This window comes from Vespa velutina, chromosome 5 (genome assembly GCF_912470025.1).
Source record: "Vespa velutina chromosome 5, iVesVel2.1, whole genome shotgun sequence".
Taxonomy (NCBI): domain Eukaryota; kingdom Metazoa; phylum Arthropoda; class Insecta; order Hymenoptera; family Vespidae; genus Vespa; species Vespa velutina.
The window spans coordinates 5,493,934-5,518,276 of record NC_062192.1 but is presented as its reverse complement, the minus strand read 5'-3'; the positions used below and the strand labels follow the sequence as shown (position 1 = coordinate 5,518,276).

At 30.3% G+C, this 24,343-nt stretch overlaps 1 protein-coding gene across 11 annotated transcripts in view; it reads right to left on the bottom strand.

The window, feature by feature from the left end:
- LOC124949024 (multiple C2 and transmembrane domain-containing protein) overlaps window positions 1–24,343 on the bottom strand; it is a 26,291-nt gene extending 1,948 nt beyond the window's left edge. The window contains exons 1-16 of one of the 11 annotated variants that reach the window (XM_047493456.1): window positions 24,276–24,295; window positions 23,868–24,042; window positions 17,767–18,149; window positions 12,962–13,000; window positions 12,158–12,565; window positions 10,984–11,265; window positions 10,747–10,889; window positions 10,353–10,544; window positions 6,164–6,312; window positions 5,503–5,908; window positions 5,009–5,151; window positions 4,563–4,922; window positions 4,298–4,427; window positions 3,329–3,508; window positions 2,912–3,237; window positions 1–2,787 (exon numbers count right to left, since the gene is read on the bottom strand). The exon at window positions 1–2,787 is cut by the window's left edge and continues 1,948 nt beyond it. In XM_047493456.1, coding sequence (XP_047349412.1) covers window positions 2,679–2,787; window positions 2,912–3,237; window positions 3,329–3,508; window positions 4,298–4,427; window positions 4,563–4,922; window positions 5,009–5,151; window positions 5,503–5,908; window positions 6,164–6,312; window positions 10,353–10,544; window positions 10,747–10,889; window positions 10,984–11,265; window positions 12,158–12,565; window positions 12,962–13,000; window positions 17,767–17,824 — 2,925 coding nt within the window. In that variant the 5' untranslated portion in view covers window positions 17,825–18,149; window positions 23,868–24,042; window positions 24,276–24,295 and the 3' untranslated portion in view covers window positions 1–2,678. Of the gene's footprint in view, window positions 2,788–2,911; window positions 3,238–3,328; window positions 3,566–4,297; window positions 4,428–4,562; window positions 4,923–5,008; window positions 5,152–5,502; window positions 5,909–6,163; window positions 6,313–6,461; window positions 9,908–10,352; window positions 10,570–10,746; window positions 10,890–10,983; window positions 11,266–12,157; window positions 12,566–12,961; window positions 13,001–16,286; window positions 16,330–17,762; window positions 18,150–23,867 lie in introns of those variants that run through there. The other 10 variants (XM_047493453.1, XM_047493458.1, XM_047493459.1 and 7 more) reach the window with 10 other exon arrangements.

The following is a 24,343-nucleotide window of genomic DNA, read 5'->3' as shown; positions in this document are numbered from 1 at the left end:
TTTTGTCTCTCTCTTTCTTTCTTTTTTTTTTTTTTCGTCTTTCTTCTCTCCCTTCCTCACGACTCATGCGTACAATTCGTTACAATACAGCGAGAAAAATGGAGCAATGCGTTATTCACTTTCTCGTGTTAAATGTGAAAAAAAATTCTTCTCGAAATTTTTATATTTAGTGGAAGCTCGATGCTAAAAAAAAAAAGAAAAGATAAGAAAAGAAAATATGTAAAAGAATTAAACGAGCCAGTAAATTTTTTTTACTTCTGCATTATCTTCTTGACATATTTATTTTCTGTATCGGATAATCCTATAATTCGACTCGAAAAACGCGAAATAACGCATTGTAAAACATCAATGTGTATGTTAGTGTTTATGCGTGAGAATAAAAACGTGATATTCGTTAATACGTATGCATCAGTATGTATATATATATATATATATATATAGGTATTTTTAAAGATATTTGATCTGATTAATAATCCGTAATATAATCGTGATAATGAAATTTTTATAACGAGTATCGTATGCAGAATATTTACCATACTTTATAAGATTTCATTTTTCTCTTTTCGTTTTTTTCTTTTTCCTTCTCATAGCCTTACTCTTTCGCGTCTTCCCTACTCTCCATTCTATTTAACATATTTCTATATATCTTTTTTATAATTTAATTTATTCTCTTTTTCTTCTTCTTTTTCTTTATCTTTTTTTCCGTTTTTTTTCTTTTTTTATTATTATTATTTATTAGCTATATAACTTTTTTTTTCTCGTTTTCTCTCTCAATCTCACGCATTCTAATCGTTTTCATTACATGTTAACAATTTGAATGGCTAAGCAATAACAACACCAATGGACGAAACGATCGATAGCTTGTTCACTTGAGAAAAGTGAACGTTCGCATTCATTTATGTCATTTCTTATTTATAACTAATGTTTGGTTTTAGTCTAAATTTTATTAAATTCCGTATATAACATATATATATATATATATATATATATATATATATATATATATATAATCGCATTATTTTTGTCAATATTTTTACGAAATGCGATATATTTTCCATAGGAGATACTTTCAAAGAGATCCCGTTGAAAAACTTTCTCGAATAATTCTCGAGAAAATTTAATTCATAAAAGGATCTTCGCCGATGAGGATAAACGATTTACATATTTGCATAATTTCCTTTATCCGTTAGTCTAATGTTTAAAGTTTAAGAGAAGAAGGTCGTAAATTTATAAATCTTCTTATTACGAATAATCCTATCACAAAAATACAGAGAGATAATATCAAAATGTATTGACCATTCATTATTTTTCTAAATGTTATTTGTTTTCTATTTTATTTTTCTTTTTTAAACGTTTTTTCCATTTTCTTTAATTTTCTTTTCCCCCTTTTACAGATCATGTTTGTTTGTTTGTTTTTTTTTAAACAGATTATTCCCACCAACGAGGCATCATCATTCAATCATTTTTCTCAATAAGAAATATATTATGTGTTGTTGGTCGCTCGTCCAAATTCTTTTATTTATATATTTGTTTTCTTTCTTTCTTTCTTTCTTTCTTTTTTTCCTTTTTTTTTTTTTTTTTTTAATATCGATCAAATCCCGATAATTCCGACAAGTGAAAAGAAAATCTAAGAAGGGTTTCTATGAAATGTGATGGATCAGAAACACTCAATCCGTAAAAAAATCATTCATAACTCGCATAGATATTTAATAAAAAATTAACATATTAGACAAATTAGATACGGGATTTCCATTAAGAAGTCACGTCTGTAAATACTAATTATTTCTTGTGAAAGATTTGTACTCGTTAAGATATCATCGCGTCGATTAATGTGTTCCATTTGTGCCGACGGTTGGAATCTCCTTTACCGCCATAACGATTTGTTTTGCGAATAAAACAAAATAGGAATTATTCTTTCGTCTCGACGTTCTGTTTCGTGAATGAAGAAAAAAAAAGAAAAAAAAAGAAAAAAGAAAAGAAGAAAGAAATAATAATCGTAATAAAAATGAACGACGAGAATGATTTAACATCATCACGAAGGTCTTGGGTTCATCGAGTATAAATTATTAACACACCAGCAAGCATTGTAGTCGATAATAGAGAGATATCAAGCAGAGAGATCATCTTTGGACATGGCAATTTTTTGTCAAAATTCATTTCTTACATATCCGATCAATGAAAGAACGTATTCCTATTTATAATACTAAAGGATAGATATTTTTTGTTGCGAGCAAGATCGTTTAACACGTCAGCTGTATCTCACGAAGATAGTATATATATATATATATATATATATATATATATATAGAGATATATATTTATATATCTATCTATCTACCTATCTATCTCTCTCTCTCTCTTTTTATCATTCCCATTGCCCCCACCTCCTTCCCAACCCCCATTTTTGCCCCAGTTATCGATCGAGTAAGTTCATTGGGACGACCTTCAAAAAAGAGATAGACGCACATTGGTCGGTCTTCACGACGGAAAAACGATGAGATGCTTCTTCCTTCTCAATCTTCATCCAGTTGATCATCAGTCGTCTATCAATCGACGTCGACGACTTGATCCGGATTATCGGTAGATTCTTTTCGATGTTTCAATCTCTTACGTAAGAGTACCGACTTTAATATACTGGATGACCTTGGACCCGCGACTTCCGGCCGCGGGCCATTCTGTTACGCCGCTTTGTGTCTTTTCCGTTGCTCTCTTTTCGCAGTATTTCCACCGCTAACACTCGAGCCTCCTCCTCTTTCACAATCAGCCGTAGGTAATGGCTTCAGTTCCCTGTACGAAAAAAAATGTTAAAAAAGAAAGAAAGAAAAAAAGAAATAAAAGAATCGACATTTTACGAGAAGAGACAGGCATCTTTTTGGGACGGTATTTGATGTTAACGAGCCTATTCGCTTACCTATAGTTAAGTATCTCTTCGTCGTCAGGTACTCGAGATATCAAATCTAGTACCTCGTTGTTAGGCACCGAATGTGGCCTCAAGATTTTCCTCGAGAATTTGTTCACACCCCAAACTAATATAAGATATCTTACTGGTATATAATAAAGTACAGCTGCACCGATTATGGTTAATGTCATAGCCAAATAACTGAGGTAAGGAATTGTGAAATTAAAGAGATTTTTTATTCTCTCGCAAAGACTGGCGATGTAACCAATAGAATTCTGTACGGTTTGTGTAACCTCCTGAATTGCCTGTAATCGTTCCTTCAGACTTTTCTTCTCTTCCTGCAAATGATATTTATCTTATCGTGTATCACATAATCTAAATCGCATGGATATCGATTAGATCGAAAGGACAACTGTCTGTAATCCTCACTTTATCTTTATCATCCTCGTCATCGTCATCATCACCTGGTGTTACCGGTCCATCATCGGACATCATTTCCGACGTATCTTGAAAATGCGGGCTCGTTTGATGCGTTAAAGACGCACCAGTAACCGCGGCGACCTGTCCGCAAATCCACTGATTGATTCCACTCCCATCCTCCATGTTAAGCTGGCCGATAGCAAAGAAACACGACATGCGGCATTGCAATCAAGTGATAGGATATTTCTATCAAGCGTGTCATAGTGAAAAATAAAAAGAGAACAAGAGAAAGAAAGAGAGAGAGAGAGAGAGAAAGAGAGAGAGAGAGAGAAAGAGAGAAAGAAAGAAAGAGTAAGAGAGAGAGAAAGAGAGAGAAAGAGAGAAAGACAGATCAAGATACTATGTATGTTAACGTGTAGAAAGGTAACGACGTAAACTACTACTATTTCTACTAGTAGTAAGATTACCGGTGGATCGACAGGTGTCAGAGTGGATGACAGTGGGCTGCTAAGGTATTCCGCTCGGATAGATTCCAGCTTATTTTTCATCCATGCTTAGTAATCTTCATTAGCCATTATTGTACAAAAATAGAGAGGTATAACGAAGTGGGCGAATACTAATGTATGTACATACAGATTATTCCAGCTCGATAGATACGTAATGTTTGAAAATGGATTTTTTTTTTTTTTTTGCTTTATTCACGATGCAATCAATCAAATGCAGGAGGATTCCGATCTACTTTTGGCGAACCTCTTGAAAACTAATCATAGTGCTCTAATTTTATAGTGATAAAACTCTATATTATATCAGTTTCTACTATAAAATTGTTGAAAAAATTTTTGGTTGGTTTATGGGATATATTCAATAAGATACGTATAGTTGCGATATCGGCACAGCGAGTGTTTTAAGCGATAGAGCGAGTTTAAGGGTTTGTTGTATTTACAGAAAGCGTTATTGTTGTAAGAAGCATTGCCTTACCAGGTAATATTTAAGAAGAATCAGTAACGCCAATGCTGGTATCATGTAAGGTTCGAAGTAATAACATCCAAGAACGAAGAGGGTCAGCGCAATGATACTTCTTGGTTTACTTTCCCACTCCCAGCAACTCCTGACCGTAGAAAGAAAGAAAAAAGAAATCGAATGTAAAATAGACAAAGGATGCTCTGTAAAGTTAATTATAATTTTTAAAGATATTATTATTTATTTCTATATGATATTTAGAATTTCAAGAAAAGCCACTCACTGTATATACTTTCCCATTTCGATGAAGAATAATATGATCGCTTTGAGCCTAAGTACATTTCTCAAAAAGACCTGTCTCTTAAACTTGATCTCAGGTTCCATATACTTCTTTTCCTTAGGATTTAAAGTTCTAATGCAAGCTCTGAATACGTTCCAAATTACAGTCATTTCCAGAAGAATCTGTGGTGAATTTCCCTTAGCACGACCTCTCAGTTTTTTATCCTTCAGAGCGTACCACCTTTTCTCTCCATTACGAATCCTTAATAAAGGAATAGCAACTTTACCAAGAAACTCAACTTTGTGATCCCTGTCCTCGTCATAAACGGTTACCTCTAGGACCGAATTTATGTCCTTTACGTTGCTTCACATAAAAAAAACAAAGAAAGTTATGATTCGAATTATATTAATATTTACATACATCAGATCAGGAAGAATTAAACAACTTACAAAGTGAAAATCTTTTGCCAATTAGGAGCCAATGTTTTATATTCAGTTTGCGTTTGCAATCTAGCATTCACCAATTCCAGGACGCAAAAAGGGTCACTCTTTCCCCCGAGATCAGCTGCTGCGAGACCTTGAGCTCGATATATCTGAAAAGCAATGAACACCGGGCGCCAGCTTGAAAGATCAATATCGATGGTACTTGATCAAGACGGATGAGAAAGCTTTAAAGAATTAATGGATATATAAACCAGATCTACTTTTCCCATTTAGAACGAGGAACAAGTTCTTTAAAAGCTTACAAAGAAAAATCTATTTATTAGTTATAAAGACTCGTCTCAGAAACATAGTCACTCTTAATATTGTATATTTAATGAACGGTCGACGTAAACGTCCTTGTTTTTTAATTCGAACGTTGAATCCAACTACGAAAGTCGAATACGATTACGTATCTTGACATACTAACTATCCTAACAAAGATAACTATTATCTGTTATTACCTTCACTGTCAGATGACCAACATCGCGAGGTCTCTGCAACGTATTTAATAAAGAATATCTTTGTATTAAATTAGTTCTCTCTCTAGGCGTTTCTTCATGTGCAGCTAAATCGCTAATAGTCTCGCTCGCTGTAGTTCCACTGATTGTTAACAGAAGAAAAATACTTCCGGAACCATCCTCGAGATCTCGCCATAATCGATGAGTAGTTTCTCGTTCCAACGTTGCTAAATTTATTACGGTTTTACCCATAATATCGTCCTGATGACTTCTATCACGATCCCAAACTGTTACTTCCAATTCCTGTCCTAGATAAGGGTCCTCGTAAAGATGAAGATCAAATTGTTCGAGCCACACAGGATTTAATGTCTTGTTCACCACTTTTGATTTGTATTTCTCCGTACCGAGGCTACAAATTAATCAAACTATTTAATGTCTTTTCGTTATTTTTCATAAAATGTTATAAATATCTTCTAGCTTTTTTTTTTTCTTTTTTAGAAAATAATTTTCAAAATCGTAATTGAGATTACTTATTTTATATATTTATCGTTAAATATCGTTTATATTTAGTAATAAGAAAAATATTGATAAAATACTGATTAAAACGTTCAATATATATTTGGCAATTCTTCATTTATATATACGTATCTATTTATATATTTACCGAAATTTAACGTAGGGATCGGACAAACCATCTATATCCATCGGCAACAAACTTTTTGCTTCGACCAGAACAATTGTTACCACCGAACTCCATATCTGCGATTTTAGTTTTCTATTCACGTCCGCCAATCGATTGGTTTTCTGAAAGTACTGAAATTCAAGAATCTCAAATTATTTATATTCTAAAATCATGTAAACATATATGTGTATGTATTCAAACAATGACGGTTACTGTGGGGGTGTAGTAGTGTAAAAAATTCTTTAAAAAAAAAAAAAACAAAAAAGAGGAATGTCGATACCCTTTGTATGTCTTCCATTTTTTCTTTGAAATTATCCATCAATCTATCAAACAATGGATTATTCGGTTTGATTTCTTTCAACCTCAAAAACCCTTCCGAATCTGTAAGCCGATTCCCAATAGTAGATACATCCTCGGCACTATGCGATCGGAAAGGTTTCTCGAGATTTTTCAAATGTGAAATTGCAATTGGTTCATCGACAGAAGATCGTTCTAATTTCGGCGAACCCATTCGAATTTTTCTTTTTGATTTTTCCTTCAAAACGCTTTCGATTTTTGGCTCCTCGTTGTCTCCTTCGGCCGCAGTGAATTTAAATTCGTAAGCCGTGCCCTTGAGATTAGTCTCTTGAGTCTTTTTAACATGAGATTTATCGTTCGTATCGGATTTGCATCGATCGATGATCCAATTCTCAATGGGTATCAACCACGGATGCTTTTCGATGTTATCCTCCCATATTTTTTCGACTCGATCCTCAAGCTTTTTCTCAACGGAGACTAATTTTTTATCTATCGAACTCTTCAATGCTCCTATTGTTCTCTTTTCCTTTTGTCTCTCGACTTTTTTCTCCTTTTCCACGCTCACTTTCCTAATCGAGGACGATGGTACCACCAATGGATCTAATACGATCAAAGTTTCCTCATGCTTAACCTTAGAATCATCCTTCGAGGTTCCCATCAAAGGAACTTTTTCATCAGAATGTTTTTTCAAATCAAAGTAAAAATTACTTGAAGAATTATTGTTCAATGGCAAACTATTTATTGTCGTTTCCGAATCAATATTTTTCGAGTTTTCAACAGGCACTTTTTCGTTCAACGCTGACACTTCCTTTGACGGACATTTATCGGTGTCCTTTTTCTTGGAATCATCCATGTTTTATCAATTTCTTTTTGTTTTTTTTCTTTTTCTTTTTTTTTATTTCTTTAACGAACGAAAGTAATCTTTTGATCGAATAAATTTAAATCCTTTCGAAAACGTAAAGAAATTTTGGAATTTACCTTTTCCGTTTCTATCCAATTTAATTGTAAAAAAGAAGTTATCTGCTTAGAAGAGATATCAAAATAATCCTTAGTTACGTATATATCTCTATCTGATTCTTCGACTTATTTACTTAAGCAATCGATCGAACTCATATTTCTACTCAGTATTAAACAAGTTTTCACTCTTTAATTTATTATCTTCATGATCAACGAAATTACTATTTCCTAGAATACAATCTCCATCTTATTTCCAAGAAAATAATAACTAGCCCAAAATAAAATCAGAGGTCACGAATTTTTTGCGTTCTTGAAATTTAAATATTTCTTTTCCTTAGAAGAAACAATTCGACTTGGTTTTAATTAATGATTCAAATGAATGCACATATATATATATATATGTATATATATATATATAAGTGGAAACTTTTCATTTCATATGACAGATATAATAGCACATTAAAATGATGATTCATACACGCATGTCAATTCACTGGTCATTCCATACCTGTTTATCTTTCGAACTTTTTCATAACTCGTATACAATACTTGTAAGAAAATATATTCTTGAGTCGATAATAACACAATGGCAGAAGGGCAACCGGGGTTATATAAAAAAAACACACTATTATTAAAATATATGACTCACTATGAAGAAGATCAAAAGATAAGACACAACAACTCGTTGAAGATCATTTAATAAACTCGTATCGTTCGTTTCTTTTATTGTTTTCTTTTTTTTTTTTCTTCTTCTTCTTCTTTTTCTCGTTGACAACAAAAGTAAGCTCGTAAATTTAAAATCCTTTTGAAATTGTTATGTCACACTTGTTATACCACATTTTATTATCCGTCATCGTCAAAATATGAACACATGTTGATAGAACATATCCTAGCATAGTCGTTTCGTTGCGAAAGGTTGACATTTCCCACGTAATACCCGCATCAGCAACTCTTCTTTGTGAAAATAAGTAACGTGAACGAGGAAACTTTATCGCGTAACGTTTGCGTTTCTACTGACACGTTCAACGCGTTTAACTTAATCGTACCAGGCGGCCACGAGTCCGTCTGCCTCTTTTCCCTCTCCACACGACGCACCAGGAAACTTATGTAGGATGGTAAACAAGTTTGATAACTGAGCCTGCCATCGTCCGTGTTGAGTAACCTCCTTGACTGTGCTCGTGAAATAGCGCTCAATTTAAATGGCTAGTATCTATTAGTTCAATATTTTTCAAAATTTGATTAATATTATAAATAAATGATCAATATTTATAATAAAAAGGCAATACGTAATATAAGTTACGCAACTCTGATGCAAATATGATACTTCATTATTTATACTGATCAAAATATTGACCATCGTATAAATTGATCATTTATTTTACAAAATATTTATCATTAGTTAATAAAAAATATTGACCAAATAAATATGTACTTATACTTAATCCTTGTTACTCTCGATCGAATTGCTTTGTTTTTTCTTTTTCTTTTCTTTATTTTTTTTTTTTTTTTTATCGTAAGTATAATTTTCACCATCGTGTAAAATAAGTTTTATACGCGATAAGTAAACAAGTCTTATGTATATACGATAAATTACGTTACTTTTACTAGTACGCAATACTTCTTTTTATTGTATTGTAAGAATTTTTTTTTACCTTACAATAAGACCTTATTTACAATAATAAATAAGTCTTATGTACAACTACAAATATTCAAGAAATTTATCAAAAATGAAGGAAATGTTTGTTAAAGTCCGCATGTTATCAATATCCGAAAGGAATACATTGAAACCTCTACGATGCAATCATCAGTTATAGATAATAAATTTCTTGAGTACATAAGCGGATAACAGGACAGAACGACCGTGACGTATACGGATACAGGCACCATACCAACGATCTATAAGCTTGACAAATTGTTCCATCAACGTTATAATACTAACATAATACGTAACGTGAAATAATTTTTTGAAGTAGAACAATATCACAAAGAATTTTAATGTTCGATGCTGATAATAAAACAAGAAAAATGGTTTAAATTGATGACATGCAAATTTCAATATTCAAATCAATTTTATAAAAATATTATGGAAAAAAAAATAATATAAACTTTCTCTAAACTCACTATTTTTAATGAAATTTAAAAATTCCCATATTATATATCATGATTTTTCTTTACAGATTTTTGCGCTCGTAAATCAACTTTTAGCAAATTTAATTTGATCCTTTAACAAAACAAACTCAACCGTTCAATATTATTGGTGGGTTATCTTTTGATTATTGATAATATAATGTAGATAAGATCTAGCGATAAGACACTACTATAGATAAGTTATTTTTGTTACACTACAAGTGGTTTTATTATGCATAAGTCATTATTTCTTCATACATCAATCTTAATATTTTTCAAATATAAATTAATAACAATATTGTTCGATTTTGACAATGTATTGCAATATTATAAATACAATCACATTTAGAAAAAACAAATTTAATTTGATTTTGATGCAGTGAACTATTGCAGGCAATCACGATACGATAAATCTTTAAAGAGTGATAAAAACTGTAACTCATCATAAAATTAAATGGTTGAGAAAATTTTTTAGAAAAATTCGTTCTAGTATTTTTATATAATTTTTATATAATTATGAATTGTCTTAATTACTATTAAATAAAAACTTTTATGTACTACATGTTTGTATTAAAAAATTTCAAATGTTAAAAAAAAAAAAATTTACATATTATATTTTTTACTATCGGAATTTAAAAAAAAAAAATTTGTAACAAAATTTGATTTTGCAAAAAGTCGAATTTGAGATGCAAAACCTGTACAAGTAAAGAATCAATCGTGAGTTTGTTTTTACATTCGATTCATCGAATAGTCATTAAAATGAAATCATCAAATTTGAAAAAAGCAATACCTGTTCCTTTTCCTGTTGATTTCTTGGCCATAGCGTAGCAGTGAGACAGATTTCACCCAAATGTTGCTTCGGCCTGGCTGGATCTTTTAATTCCAAAGTGACGTCTTGAGCATAGCCAAGATCGAATTGCGTCAAATCCAACTGAGCAGCTCCCATGAAGTCATCCTGGAGACCCCAGTCGTAATCGAAGACCTGTCGAAACGTCGAAGGTCGTTTGCTAGTCGAAAAAAAAAACAGCAAGAGAGGCAGATAAAACGATCGATACTCTGATTTTCTAACTGCTCTGTTGAAAGACATATTTGACATTGACTAGGATGAAGGATAAACGAACTAAGAAATAAACTAACTGACGAATATGTATAATAAGGGGATGAATTAATGATAATATACCTACCTTGATGGTAAGCGGTTGGAAAGGATCTTCTATTGGCAGAGTCACGCTTTCGTCCCAAACTGGATTTAAATCACGATGAACCGTTCGTGATTTGTGTAATAACCTTCCAGCAGACTTTATCTTCACGTAAGGATCGCTAGCACCTAAGATATCATATATAGATTACCTATATGTAATCTTTCTATATAAAATTTTTTCCATTAAGACGAACATAATCCTTCGAAATGATTCCTTTACCACATCTGTCCATGGCCATCAGATTGACACCCCTTCTAATGTGAAGACGAAGCTGAAAGAAAGCGTGCTGTCTCAATGCTATCTCCCTCCTCCGTATAATCTCGTCCTGAACGAAGGCCCCATCTTGATTCGACATGGAACCGCGTGCTTCCTCGCTCGTATTAACGTCCTTGAAACTCTGACGATTCAAAGATCCCTTCGAAGATCCATCGCTACATTTTCCAGGACTATCCTCTTGCAGGGTTAAGATTTTTTCTCTTCCTACTCGTGTCAGCGGTGATTCTAAAGATATTTTTTATCAGTAGATAATGCATATGTAATGTTTCAAGACCGTTATAGCTAAGAACGAAATATGCTTTTCTTTTCTGTTTCCTTTGGTTTTATCGTTTTAATATTGTAATGTTCTTCCAAGAATAAGAATAGAATTATTCAGGACAGCAATCAAGTAAATCTCTGTTTATTATTCCGTCAGAATTATTTCGATATAATCTATGGATGAAAGAATAATCAAACAAAGGAAGGCCTTTTTAATTTCTTTTAGCATCACCCGTAATATAAATTTCCATATTTAGTGGAAGAGAAGATAAAAGGGTACTCCCTCTAAGTACTACGTAAAGAGTGTATAGAGGGTGTGCTAAAAAAACGAGCAAAGTCATTGCATATTGCATTAGAAAGTGTCAAGGAGCGTGTCAAAACTTCATGGAATTTTTGTTGAAACTTTCATCAAAATTAAAATCATTTTTTGTCATTAAGTTAAGCATATTAAATTGTAATTATAAATAAATGTTATCGTTTATAATTAATACTATTATTTATAATTATATACACATATATATATCATTATTATTATTTTTTCGAATATTTTAAAGTTAACAAATATTCAGGGACAAGATTATAAAGAAAACAGTATAAAAAATATTGTCGCCGACCGTGACAAATTTTGCAATATGTTACTTTCATTTTTACGAATTTTTATTTATTAATGATTTTACAAGAGTATTTCGAGTTATTACTTGATCACATTATGCAATTATTTATCATTGCATGATTACAATGAAAAACTCAACTGTGACCTCTAAGATAAAATGCACAATATTCAATACAAATACAAAAAAAAAAAAAAAAAAAGAGAAAAAAATATTTTTTAAACAATAAAAAAAATAATAAAACCTACCGGGATGTTTGAGACAATGCCTGGCTGGACTTTGTGTGGCCGATGAACTCCTGCTATGTTCGGAGGAATAATCAGCCGTATAATCAGACTCGATGCCAGGTGTCTTAAAGCTTGTTGACTCTTGGGTCGTTGGTACTCCGCCACCATCCTTCGATTTTTTTCGTTCTTTGCTACGGCTACGAGACCAGCGGCTTTTCAGAGTCGCAAAGAATGTGTGCGTACGCTGTGCCACCGACGTCGCGTGTCGATGATGCCGGTGGTGATGTATCACCCCGGACTCACCACCGACCTCGCCGCGCCGCGACGGCGAGAGTTTCTCGATTTCGTTGTTCCGGAGCTCCGTGGCGCTTTTCGAAAGCTGTCTGCTCCCGTTCAAATTCAGTCTGGATCTTTCCTCTGTCGTGTTATCTGAACATGTGATCCACAACCATATTTTTTTCATATTCTTTCCTCTTTTTTTGTTCTTTTTTTTACTTTCATTCATTTTTAGGCACGACCGAAGACAGTTCATATTCGTATTAAAATCTAAACGTATATATATATATATATATATATATATATATGTGTGTGTGTGTGTGTGTGTGTGTGTGTGTGTGTGTGTGTGTGTGTGTGTGTGTGTGTGTGTGTGTGTGTGTGTGTGTGTGTGTGTGTGTGTGTGTGTGTGTGTGTGTGTGTGTGTGTGTGTGTGTGTGTGTGTGTGTGTGTGTACATATATATGTATGTAGCAGTGTGTCTCTATGTCCAGTCCACCATCTAAATGACTGAATTAGATCAATTAGAAATTTATACAAAAAATAAGATTACTTGCAAGATCCATAAGCAATTCCGGTACGATCCAACATCCTGTTTTAAAATGGCAGTATTTTCAAAAATTAAAAAATTCTTCAAAAAAAAAAATCATATATACAATGGAAAGAAATCAAATTCTATAGGGATATGTAAAATAAGTGTCGTGCATAATAATGAATTTCTTTGAAATTTTTTATAATAACGATCAGAAAATGGCGGTGGAAAGAACATTTTAATTGGTTTATTTAAAGAAAAATCTCTATCTAACTTTCATGTTTCTTAATAAAATTTTATACGTAATATATTTCGACGCATGCATATTCATTCACAATTGTGGGGACGTATGTATATGTGTGCACGTGTGCGCAAGCAAGCACATATCAGTTCTACAATGTAAATGGTTGAACAGATTGACTTGAATTTTCTATTAAAAAATTAAATTACATGCCACGATGATCCATGAATAGTTCCGATTTGATTCTACTTTTGATTTCAAAATGGCGGTATTTCAAAAATTTTTTTAATTCATAACAAATTGCACATGCATCAATCGAAAGAATTAAAACTCGGTAGGAATATTTGAAATATTATCAACTATTAATTTAAACTACATCGATTGTGCCTATTGCAAAAAACAGAAAAAGAATGATTTACTATTAGATGATTCATAAAAAGATACGTTTTTCATTTAATTTTCGATTTGAACAAACTGAACAGTTATTATATTTTTTATGAAAGTGTGAAATTATTATTTAAATACAGAGATAATATGATTTAAGCCGCGCATGGAACAAACATGACATATCAAAAATTATTAAAACTCCTAATGTTTAAATTAAATGTTTAACTTAGATTATCTCAATTATTTCCTATACGAAGAATGCATTTTAATAAAGCTATTATATCCAAATATATAAATCAATGCAATTTGTTAATAGAGTTAATTTCTTTTTTACTATTTTTATTAATTAATTATAATGTCACTTTAGAAATTTTATTTATTAATTAATTGTAGTGTCACTTTGGAAATGATTCCAGAATGAAAGGAATTAAGTTTCATGTCATTAATGCCGCCATTTTGAATTTTCAATACAATAAAAGCACAATATAATAAATTTAAAAAAAATATTATGCTACCGAAGGCAACGTAAATTTCATTTTCTCGTGACCGTTCTCTCGTTAATTCAAATGTCATAAATTGAATTATTTTTTCCTTCTTTCTTTTTTCCTTATTTATATAACACGAAATAATAACAACGTGAAATTACGAAGGAATGCCTAAATCAGACTATATCAACTTTAGAATATTATACAAATCACCATCTTCTCGTAGACACTAGCGCGAAAGAAAAATCGTGTCTCATTAATCGTGCACGCCATCAACTAAAGTCACGAAAAACGTAATACCAGAAATGGATAACTTTTTAAAAGGATTCCCCAACAGAATTCTTTGTCGCTTTAACACGCGCAATGATCCGCGATAAAATGAAGGAAAGTACATTTAGTCAAATTAAAAGGCATTGTTAATGTAATGAATATAAGAGAAATGTTTCGTTTCGTGTTTTCTTTTTTTCTTTTTTTTCTTTTCTTTCGTTTTGCTTTCGCAAGCACGAAATATATTATACGACAGGCACGAACCAATCGTCGTTCATTGCCACACACGCATCGAATGATTCAACGTGGTTCCGACCTCTTATAGCTAAATAAATAAACGTGTTTGATTCTAACAGCGGAAAGCCAGCAGCAGAAAATCAAGAACAAGGAGTCTAACGACTTGCCTTAAACTATTTTCGAACAGCTCTGTCCTCGTAAAAGAATTTCTGTGAAATAAGAAGTTAACCCTCTATAACCCAATTTCTTTATCCCTTCTAAAAAAAGGTTTTTAGGTGATATGAAACTAATAAACATTTACCTTCAAATATGTACTAACAATGGATTTATAAATTTTGAATATTTTATTTAAAAAAAAAAAAAAAAAAAAAAAAAATTATTTTAAACTCACAATGGAATACAGTATTTGTATATATGCAATATGTGACGCATATATGACAGTATTATCTACTACGTTGTTTGTAATTTCTTTATCAAGTAATTTCCTAAAATAGAAAATGGAAGAATAAAGTGCTACAAGAGCATAATGAAAAATACTTTTCCAAGAAACAATAAAGAAAAGGATATTTTTTATAGAGTATAATTTTATAGGAAATTACTTTTAATGTAATGCTCTTTTCATTTGATAAGAATTTATTAATATTTAATAACATTATCAATAATATTTATACGATATCGGGAGAATAATATTGATCGTTCTTAATCCATTAATATTTTTCATTTATTTTGTATTAAATTTTTTGTTCAACTTCAAACTTTAGTTTCTATATTTCAGACTTATAATATTATATTAGAAAAAATAAGGAGAAGAAACGCATACATTATTTACATATCTTTTATGAACATAATGAGGCAACATTATATGAAAATAGCACAAATATTATTATATAAAACCAATAAATAAGGAGATTATTATTTATTGAAATAATAATAAATTAATGAAAAAAGAATAAGAATCAATATTATTCGTACGATTTAATCGATATTTTTCATTTTAAGAACAATTTGAATAATACACGCTCTATTTAAAAAAATATATATATATATAAACTACAAATTTTCATAAACAAACTACATGATTATGAAGGAATTATATAAAAAAATAGAAAAGGCTCCTCTTAGCATCAAAATATAATACGATTGGAAATATATATATCTACGGATATATAAATGTCTTACTTCAAAGTCATTTAGTATTTATAGACTTTTCAATCTTTATAGAAACTAAAAAGATATCTCATGATTCGCTCCAAATAAAATTAAAAACTGATAAAGGAGAATAAAGAAAAAAAAGTGATAGACGAAGCTTATTTCAAAAAAAAAAAAAAAAAAAAAAAGAAAAAAAAAGGAAAAGAAAGAAACGGAGATTTACAGACATTTTTTATATCGAAAGATTGAAAAGCTTTTCTCCATAATAACGTGCAAGGAAAAACACAAAGAAGATGGTAACTACTACTACTTTGCTCTTCGAAGCTTAATCTTAGAGCTCTACCTCTGACCTTCCTTCCAAGAAGAGCATATAAGATAGGGTGCCTCTAATATATCACATTGCCGTTCAATACTGTAGACATGCTGATCCAATGAAAATAAGAACGCGAATATATGTATATATGTATGTATGTATCTATGTATTTATTTATGTATATGTGTAAGATTCTCAACGGTATCGAGTCAGAAATAAAAATTCAACGCGAAGCGTAAATTCGTAAGTACGTCCTCAAAAACTCACTCGATTTTACACGGACCTCGTGTTCCATTTTAGGAATTACCCTGCTTTGAAGTTGTCGAAGAATATCGACTGGAATTCTGTTCGCCCGAATCTCTTAATGAGCACGTTGGAAGATAAGAGATGATTTTTTTTTATATTTTTTGAATGAAACATTAAAAGTAATGTAGAATCAATTAAAAATGTTTACACATTACTTTGAGATCACTCTATGAAATAAATAATAGAATGTGTTTTATATATATATATATATATATATATATATATATATATATATATATATAAAAGTAAGTCAAGGTATGTACGTGTGATGCTATAAATAAATGTTTGGAGATCGTTTAAAATATTAACATTAACATACAAAAATACGTATGTGAAGGATTTTTAAAAAGTGACAAAAGAACGGAGTTGTGCGTTTAAGAATGATATAGTGTTATATACTGTTACATTCAAGTGTGTACAATTGAGAGAAACAATATTTATTAAGTATATTATTTTTTAATATATATTTTATACTATTAAATAATATTAATTATATAATATGTTTATATTTTATTATTATTGTAAAAATATTTATAATTTTATATAAGATTAACTATTAAAAAATGACTATTATATATACATATATATATATATATATATATATATATATATATGTATATTACGTTGTATAAAATTGTAATAACATTACATTGAGCTTTCTATATACAGTCGAGACTGTATTTATTAAATATATTTTATTAATATATTTTTATCATATTTTTATATTATATTAATTATATATAATATTTATATTTTTATAATATTATAATAATATTAATTATATACCGTTATAATAAATTATTTTTAAATATTATTTAAATATGTCATCTATTGATTTCTCATCTTCTATAATAACAAATGAGAGATCTATTCGACACACCCCACATTGCAATTGCGCGATAATATTTGGCTTGTCGCCAAGATATATTCTTCCGTCTCGCGCATAACATCTATTCGCCGAGAATTAGTATGATACGTGGGAATGATCAGCATCCGATTGTCAATGATTTAATTTATCAAACTATCGTTATATCATCGACTTCAATATGTTCTTGATCATATAGATGTATTATACGTAAAACTATTTAAACTATAGCTTTCTTAAAAGTTTCCATTGTTATTGAACCAATTTACAAACAGTTTCACGCGCTAATTATAGTTTAGATATTTTCTAAGTCGTTTATCTTATTAAAAAATTTCGAATTTTATAAATTTTACAATAATTAAAATCGATCATAGTCATTTATTATCAATAACGAAACGAATTTAAAGATTGAAATTCTCTATTAATGTAACATTCCATTGAGAAAGTTCACAATTAATATATGTACTTGTTTCAAATGTATTGCATGGAAAAACAAAACATCAAGAAAAATAAAAAGAAAAATGAAAAATAAAGAAATGAGCGTTTGATCTTAGGATCGAACGACTACTTACTCACCGGCTGGTATTGGTTCACTGTCCTCCGATCCAGCAAGCAATTCCACGCTCTTGCTCATTTTATTATCCGAGAGCGTGCATTAATCTTCGATATATCCGGCAAGTCGCCGATTTTCAGCCTCTTCTTGAAGTATAATTTTCGAACAGCGGATTCAGATAACATGATGTGTCACCGTAGTATCAATCAGCCTAAGGATCATCGATCGGAAGGCGAGAGAGCTCACGTTAGAAGGAATTTAACGATGATCCAAGATGTCGACGCGCCCCCGAGAGCATCATCGATTCTGCAGAATTTAACGCTTCGTCGATAAGCCGCCACTCCCAACCCTTCGTACCTCCTTCTCCTCCTTCGCCTAACGTTCTTTTTCTTCATTTTAGTTAAAGCTGCACGCGAAGGAATATAAACAGAGGGGGCTACTATCTTTGGAACGCTTCGATCGCGTACCGATCACTCGTACTCGAAGACACGTACCAAACAAAACCATTCGAATCTGTATCCATTTATTCTCAAGCTTTTCGATATTTTTCGAAAAAAATTTAAGAGGACTAGACTGATTAACAATAAAAAAAAAAAAAAAGCTTTCGATCGTTTTTATTCCGCTTAACCATCAAAAGTTTTTTCAATATCTACTATTATATCAATTATATTTAATATTAATTTTAATCAAATTAATTAACTAACTAAGTTAGTTAATTAAGAATGAATCTTCGATATCAAAGAATGAATATTCGATATTCATTACTTTATGTAGAACACATATGGATTTCTTTTTTATTTGGTACATAATCGATAAAAACAAAATATTGGATATATAATGTAGATTTTAAATAAAATATATAATAGATTTCCTATTAAATTATTTCGTTTGATTAGTATTCGACATAAAAGTCAAATTTGTAATTGTTTCTATATAAATATTTAATTTTCTCTTGAACGTTAAGTGAATTTAATATTTTAGTTTTTTATATATTTCTTTTTTTTTTTAATTTAATTTGCTTATTTTTTATATTTCAATGTTTCAAAGCATATGTATATTACTAAATAGCATATTCCAAAAAATATTTTATTCATTTATATATATATTTTTTACTGGGAGTGTCTTCGAATTCCCACGATCGGTCGCCAACGGCGCGATAAATTGGAGAAGCCAGAATAAAAATTAATTAACGTAGGACTTGTCGCGTGAATCCACTGGTGCGTGTTGAATTAATCGAAAACAATGCTTTTCCTTTTCATCCCTCTTCTCCATCTCGCTTATACCTCGATTGGATAATTAAAATCTACCCACGTAACGGATATCATTCTTTGCTAAACTAACAATCCTCATGCTCTCTCAGACATTACTCTTCCTGATTGAAGAAGTTTTCTTTCCCAATGAAAATAAATAAATAGGAAATCGAAAGTAAGGAAAAAAAACCACTTACAAAAAATATTTAAGTAAATAAATCTTATATACTGCATTCAAATCATATAAGAATTCTATAATATCAAAAATAAAAATAAAAATAAAATATATATATATATATATATATATATATATATTGTACATAAATATTTTATAGCAATTAATTTTTAATTTTCTTACAAATTATTTGAAACAAAAAAGAAGATAAAATATTTCGAAGTTTGCTAATGATTATCAAGAGGACAATTTTCAATGAATCACATTCACCTTCTATATCTATCTATATTTCTAGAATAAATGATAATGTTTATGTTCTTTAATTACTCGAACTACGAAACTTTCCGTTTTGTAAATCCTCCTATCGCTAACAGTCCCAATTGATGCATACGGGGCTTTAATTTTCGTTCAGAATCCGATGGCCCACTTTCTAACGACTTTCCAAGCAAAATGTACTATCGACAAAATGTACTAACAAGACTGAGATAAAAAGAAAGAAAGAGAAAGAGAGAGGGAGAGAGAGAGAGAGAGAGAGAGAAAAAAAGAGAGATAAAAAAATTATAGAAAAAGTAAGATGAAATATTTTGTGAATGCTCACGGCTTATTACAGGTAGGTGTAAAATATATCACCTTATCATACCTATGTCGAATACCTATCATAACTATGTTGAATACATTTCATAACTATGTCGAAATGTTCAAAGTATGGATTTCAAATTGTCAATAAAATTAATTGATTGATCGATTAATTCTGATCATCTTTAATCTGCGTTATTACAATTAACAAATTATTTCGTTTCTTATCATCCCCGATGTAATCCCAGACAATAATCCAACATATAAAAATGATTAAAATTATAGAACACGTTCGACCTTTTGTATTGATTCAATATTGTAATCTTCAAATCTCTGAATTAATACACGTCGGTATCATTTCTAAAGTTGCAACACATGTTACAATAATCCGTATCACGTTTAGCGGCATGGTTAAATATTTATGATAAAACGATGCTTTTAGTGCTCCTCCAAAGAAAAAAATCTAACAATGTTAATTCTTAAGATTGAATTATAGATAAGATAAATAATTGTTAACATGAGACGAAGCAATTAAAAGATTACAGTTCTAGCATATTAGAAGTATAATATGTTAACAAATATGTAGGTATTAGTTTGAAGAATACGAACATGAGAATTGTTACAATTAAATATTCCATTATACTACAAGAATTATACTACAAGAAGGTATGGATTTTATTCGATAAAACAAAATTAACAAAAAAAAAAAAAAAAAAAGAAAACAAAGTATAATTATCATTCGTTTGTTTCGTACTTCTTTAAAGAAAATGCTTACGTACAAAAACGATTTGTTAATATTCGATAAAGTCGATCTGTAAAGACAAGAGCAAAAAAAAATAAATAATTTCTGTTTTACTATTTCGAAGTAATTTTTTAAAAAGTATCATCTCATTATTTACACATCCTACATATCTACATATCTACATTTATGTACTTACTAGATACTTATATTTAATAGTAAACGATTCAAAGTTTTCTACTATAAAAGTTTGATTGAAATCAGTAAGATTAAATTGAACTTGGATGAATTTCATGAATGCCTTATATCACGAACGAATAATCACGTCTTTTCATACAACAAGTTACGGAAATATCATAGTTTTGTTCGTTCTCTGCTCTTAGTTAAGTCGATTATATATCTTTTCAATAAAGCACGTTACCGTGCTCGTTATCGTACTCTTTTCCAAAAGGTTCTATTTAAAAGATTAAAATTCCACAGAGAAGGCCATCACCAATATCTTTTCATCAGTTATTATTTACGTTTCTATTTGATTCATGTGACTTTCATTATATCCGTGTCTTCTTACTATAACATCCACGCGTTTTTCAATTATTTAATGCGCAATTTATAGTAACAAGTGGAATTAATAAAGAGACGTATCTGTTTAACCTTTGTGTTAAATCTATTATCGGCATGAAAAAGATTTTTATATGAAATTACGAAAAGTTCTATGTATGTGTAAAAAAATTTTGAACAAAATTTATACCGAAAGAAAAACGAAATTATGATTTTCATTAAATTCTAATTAATACGATGATAACGTAAATATAAAAATATCACAATAATGTGAAAATATAATAACTTTACTATTCCTTAATAATTTAACCATATATACATATATACATACGTATTTTTTTTTTGTTTTATTTTATTTAATGCAGATTTACGATCTATTCTATTTTGGAAAATAATGAGAAAATATGCTCAGAGGTATTTGGCTTATAATGCGGGATATTGTCCATTGGCATTTCAACCGCTGATAATTATTTAACTAGTTAGTTTTATATAATAAATAATAATGCAATAATGAGAAAGAAATTTATTAATTGTGAACATAGAATTTGGTATAAAAAAATTTTTATTCATTATTGTATTATTATTTGTTTTTCAAAGTTAAAAAAGAAAGAGCGTATTTTACACTATTTTATTTCTTTAATTACTACAGCAAACAACGAATTGTTTTTAAGTTTTCTTATAAATTCTATGAAATGTAATATACGCCCTTCTTCTAGACACCCATTCAATTCAGATTCAATGGAGCTAGACATCTTTTTACAACGTAATTTTTTATGTTTCCAATTTGTACTATAAAGTTAAAAAAAATTTGATAACAATGAAATCACTTAAAAGCTAATTCATTAATAATTGAATGTAAATATTTAGATTTGTTTTACGCATTAAAGAGAGAATATCAATATTCTTACTAATTAATGAATTATACATCTACTTTAAAAAATTCTATTGCGGTCACGTTAAAACGCACAGATCGATATGGCTCCGGAAATGATTACAAAAAATGTAAGATAAACTTTAACTTCGAAACATATATAACGAAATACTGCTGCGAACATCGTAAATATATCATCCCAACGTTAACTTGTTCAAATATAATTTATATTCAATCGTATGAACGTTCAATAGAATAATTGAAATTATCGTGCTATTCGCAATGTTCGATTAATTAATTAACAACCTATCGAGTAATTTGCTTGGCCACAATGAACACGCAAAGAAAACTTTGTCATTGTTCCGTTCGTAGATAAAATACATCGTTTTATCGATCACGTAAAACAAAAAAAGAAGAATAAAATGTAATAAAATAAAATAAAATAAAATATCTTGAATAAGTGACTCTATTGATTTTCAAAGCTGCTATTTTATGCGCTTACAAACGTACATATATACATATATAATTATAATCGATTGTATGTATAATTTATTATTCTCGAGATAGTAATCGTTTTACCAACGAACGAGTTCATATATTTTTCAAAAAGGAAATGTAAAAAATTTTCCTATGAAAATGTCTAAAAAAAAGAAAGAAAATATCTCGAGAAATATAATCGAACGAACAAATTATCATTATAACATAAACCGCTATATATATATACATATATGTCGAAATAATCATCTGTTACTATAATCTTAGTAAGGAAAATGAAATAAGGTAACAATCGGGCTAAATGTAGTAACAAACGTACGACCTAGTTGCTATCAATACTAGTATAACATGACGCCCGCATCCGTTCCATAATCTACCCTCTGTAAGTTCGACTTCCGGAAGCAAAAGTTTCCATTTTAATTACTGACACACGCAATCCAGACGCATATACAAACGCACATATAAATACAAGTATTATACGTACTGCTCCTTGTAGATTCTTTTTCTTTTTTTTTTTTTTTTACAAGGTTTACTTAGTTGTTAATTAAGCCCGATCAAATATCAACGTGGATTTTGTATTTACTCATCCAATCGGTAATACCGAGGTTTGTTTACATCGGAAGAATAAAATCTAATCTTCGTCGGACGAATGGTATAACTTAAACCACCCTACCGATCAACGTAAACGATTCACTTAATCATATCGTGAAACTTTCAATGAAATTATATTTTTCATCTTAAGTATATATGTATAACGAAAGAGCAAAAGAATTTGTCGATTGATAGATACATATATATGTACATATATATATATATATATATATATATATATATATATATATACTATATTATTCCGAATAAATTATATACATAAATTTCAATGAAAGGAAGAAATCTTTGGTTTCTTTTGTATCGTGTACATTCATAATCAGTTATCATTGACCTTTAACCTAAAACGAATACAAAAAATAAAAGATTGAAAATAAACGATATATTTATTGATAAATGATGTTTGTTTAAGTTTAAAAGATGATTAATATTTTCCATTCGTAAAACTCGTAGCCATAAACCCTCCGATATACTTAAAAAAGAAACGTGGCTTTCGATGCAATAAGAATTTAATGCTTGTTGAATAGGGGAAGTCTAGACGCAGCGTGAGTCGCTTTTTCATGGCATTTTTCCAAATATTCTAAACAGCCATTATATCGAATCCACGCTGTGCTAGGAAATACTCTTTCGCCCTTTTCGTGAGTTACAAGGTAACGAAAAATCGAGGTTACTTCGAACAAGAGATCGTTCCCTTTATTGAATCTTGGAGATGAAAAAGAAAAGCTAAGGTTTTATCTAAAGTAAGTCCAGTGTAATATACTACCCGCCCACTATTCTCCCAAATAGAAAAGATGATAAATATTGTTGAACCCGAGGAAAACGATATTCGTTTTCTTCATAGATCTATATACCCTCGTAGTTAGCGCTACTCCTTGATATTTCCCGCGATGCACTTTTCTTCGCACTCTACTGCCTTGTGCACTTTTTCTTTTTCAGGGCAATCAATGTTCAAGGATCAACCGAATCGCGTGACAACGTCATCGAGTTTTCTCACGCTTTTTGCGGCGCGAAATGTATATCTCTGTTCTGTGATGTAAACGATGTAAAGACAAAAGAAGGAAAGAAAAAGGAGAAAAAGAGAGAGAAAGAGAGAAAGAAAAGAAAAGAGAACTCGATGAGAAAAGATTAAGAATGATTGTAGTAGGAAAATTGTGAAAAAAGGCTGAGAAAAGAAAGAATTATGTGTATTAAATAGAAAGATAGAGAGTGAAAAGGAAGGTAGTGCAAAGTGAAAAAAAGGGAGAAAAAACGCGAAATACGCGCTAGGAAGAACTTCGGACGCAACACCAACACTCCGGCGTCCGAGAGACGACTGATCTCAAAGTGG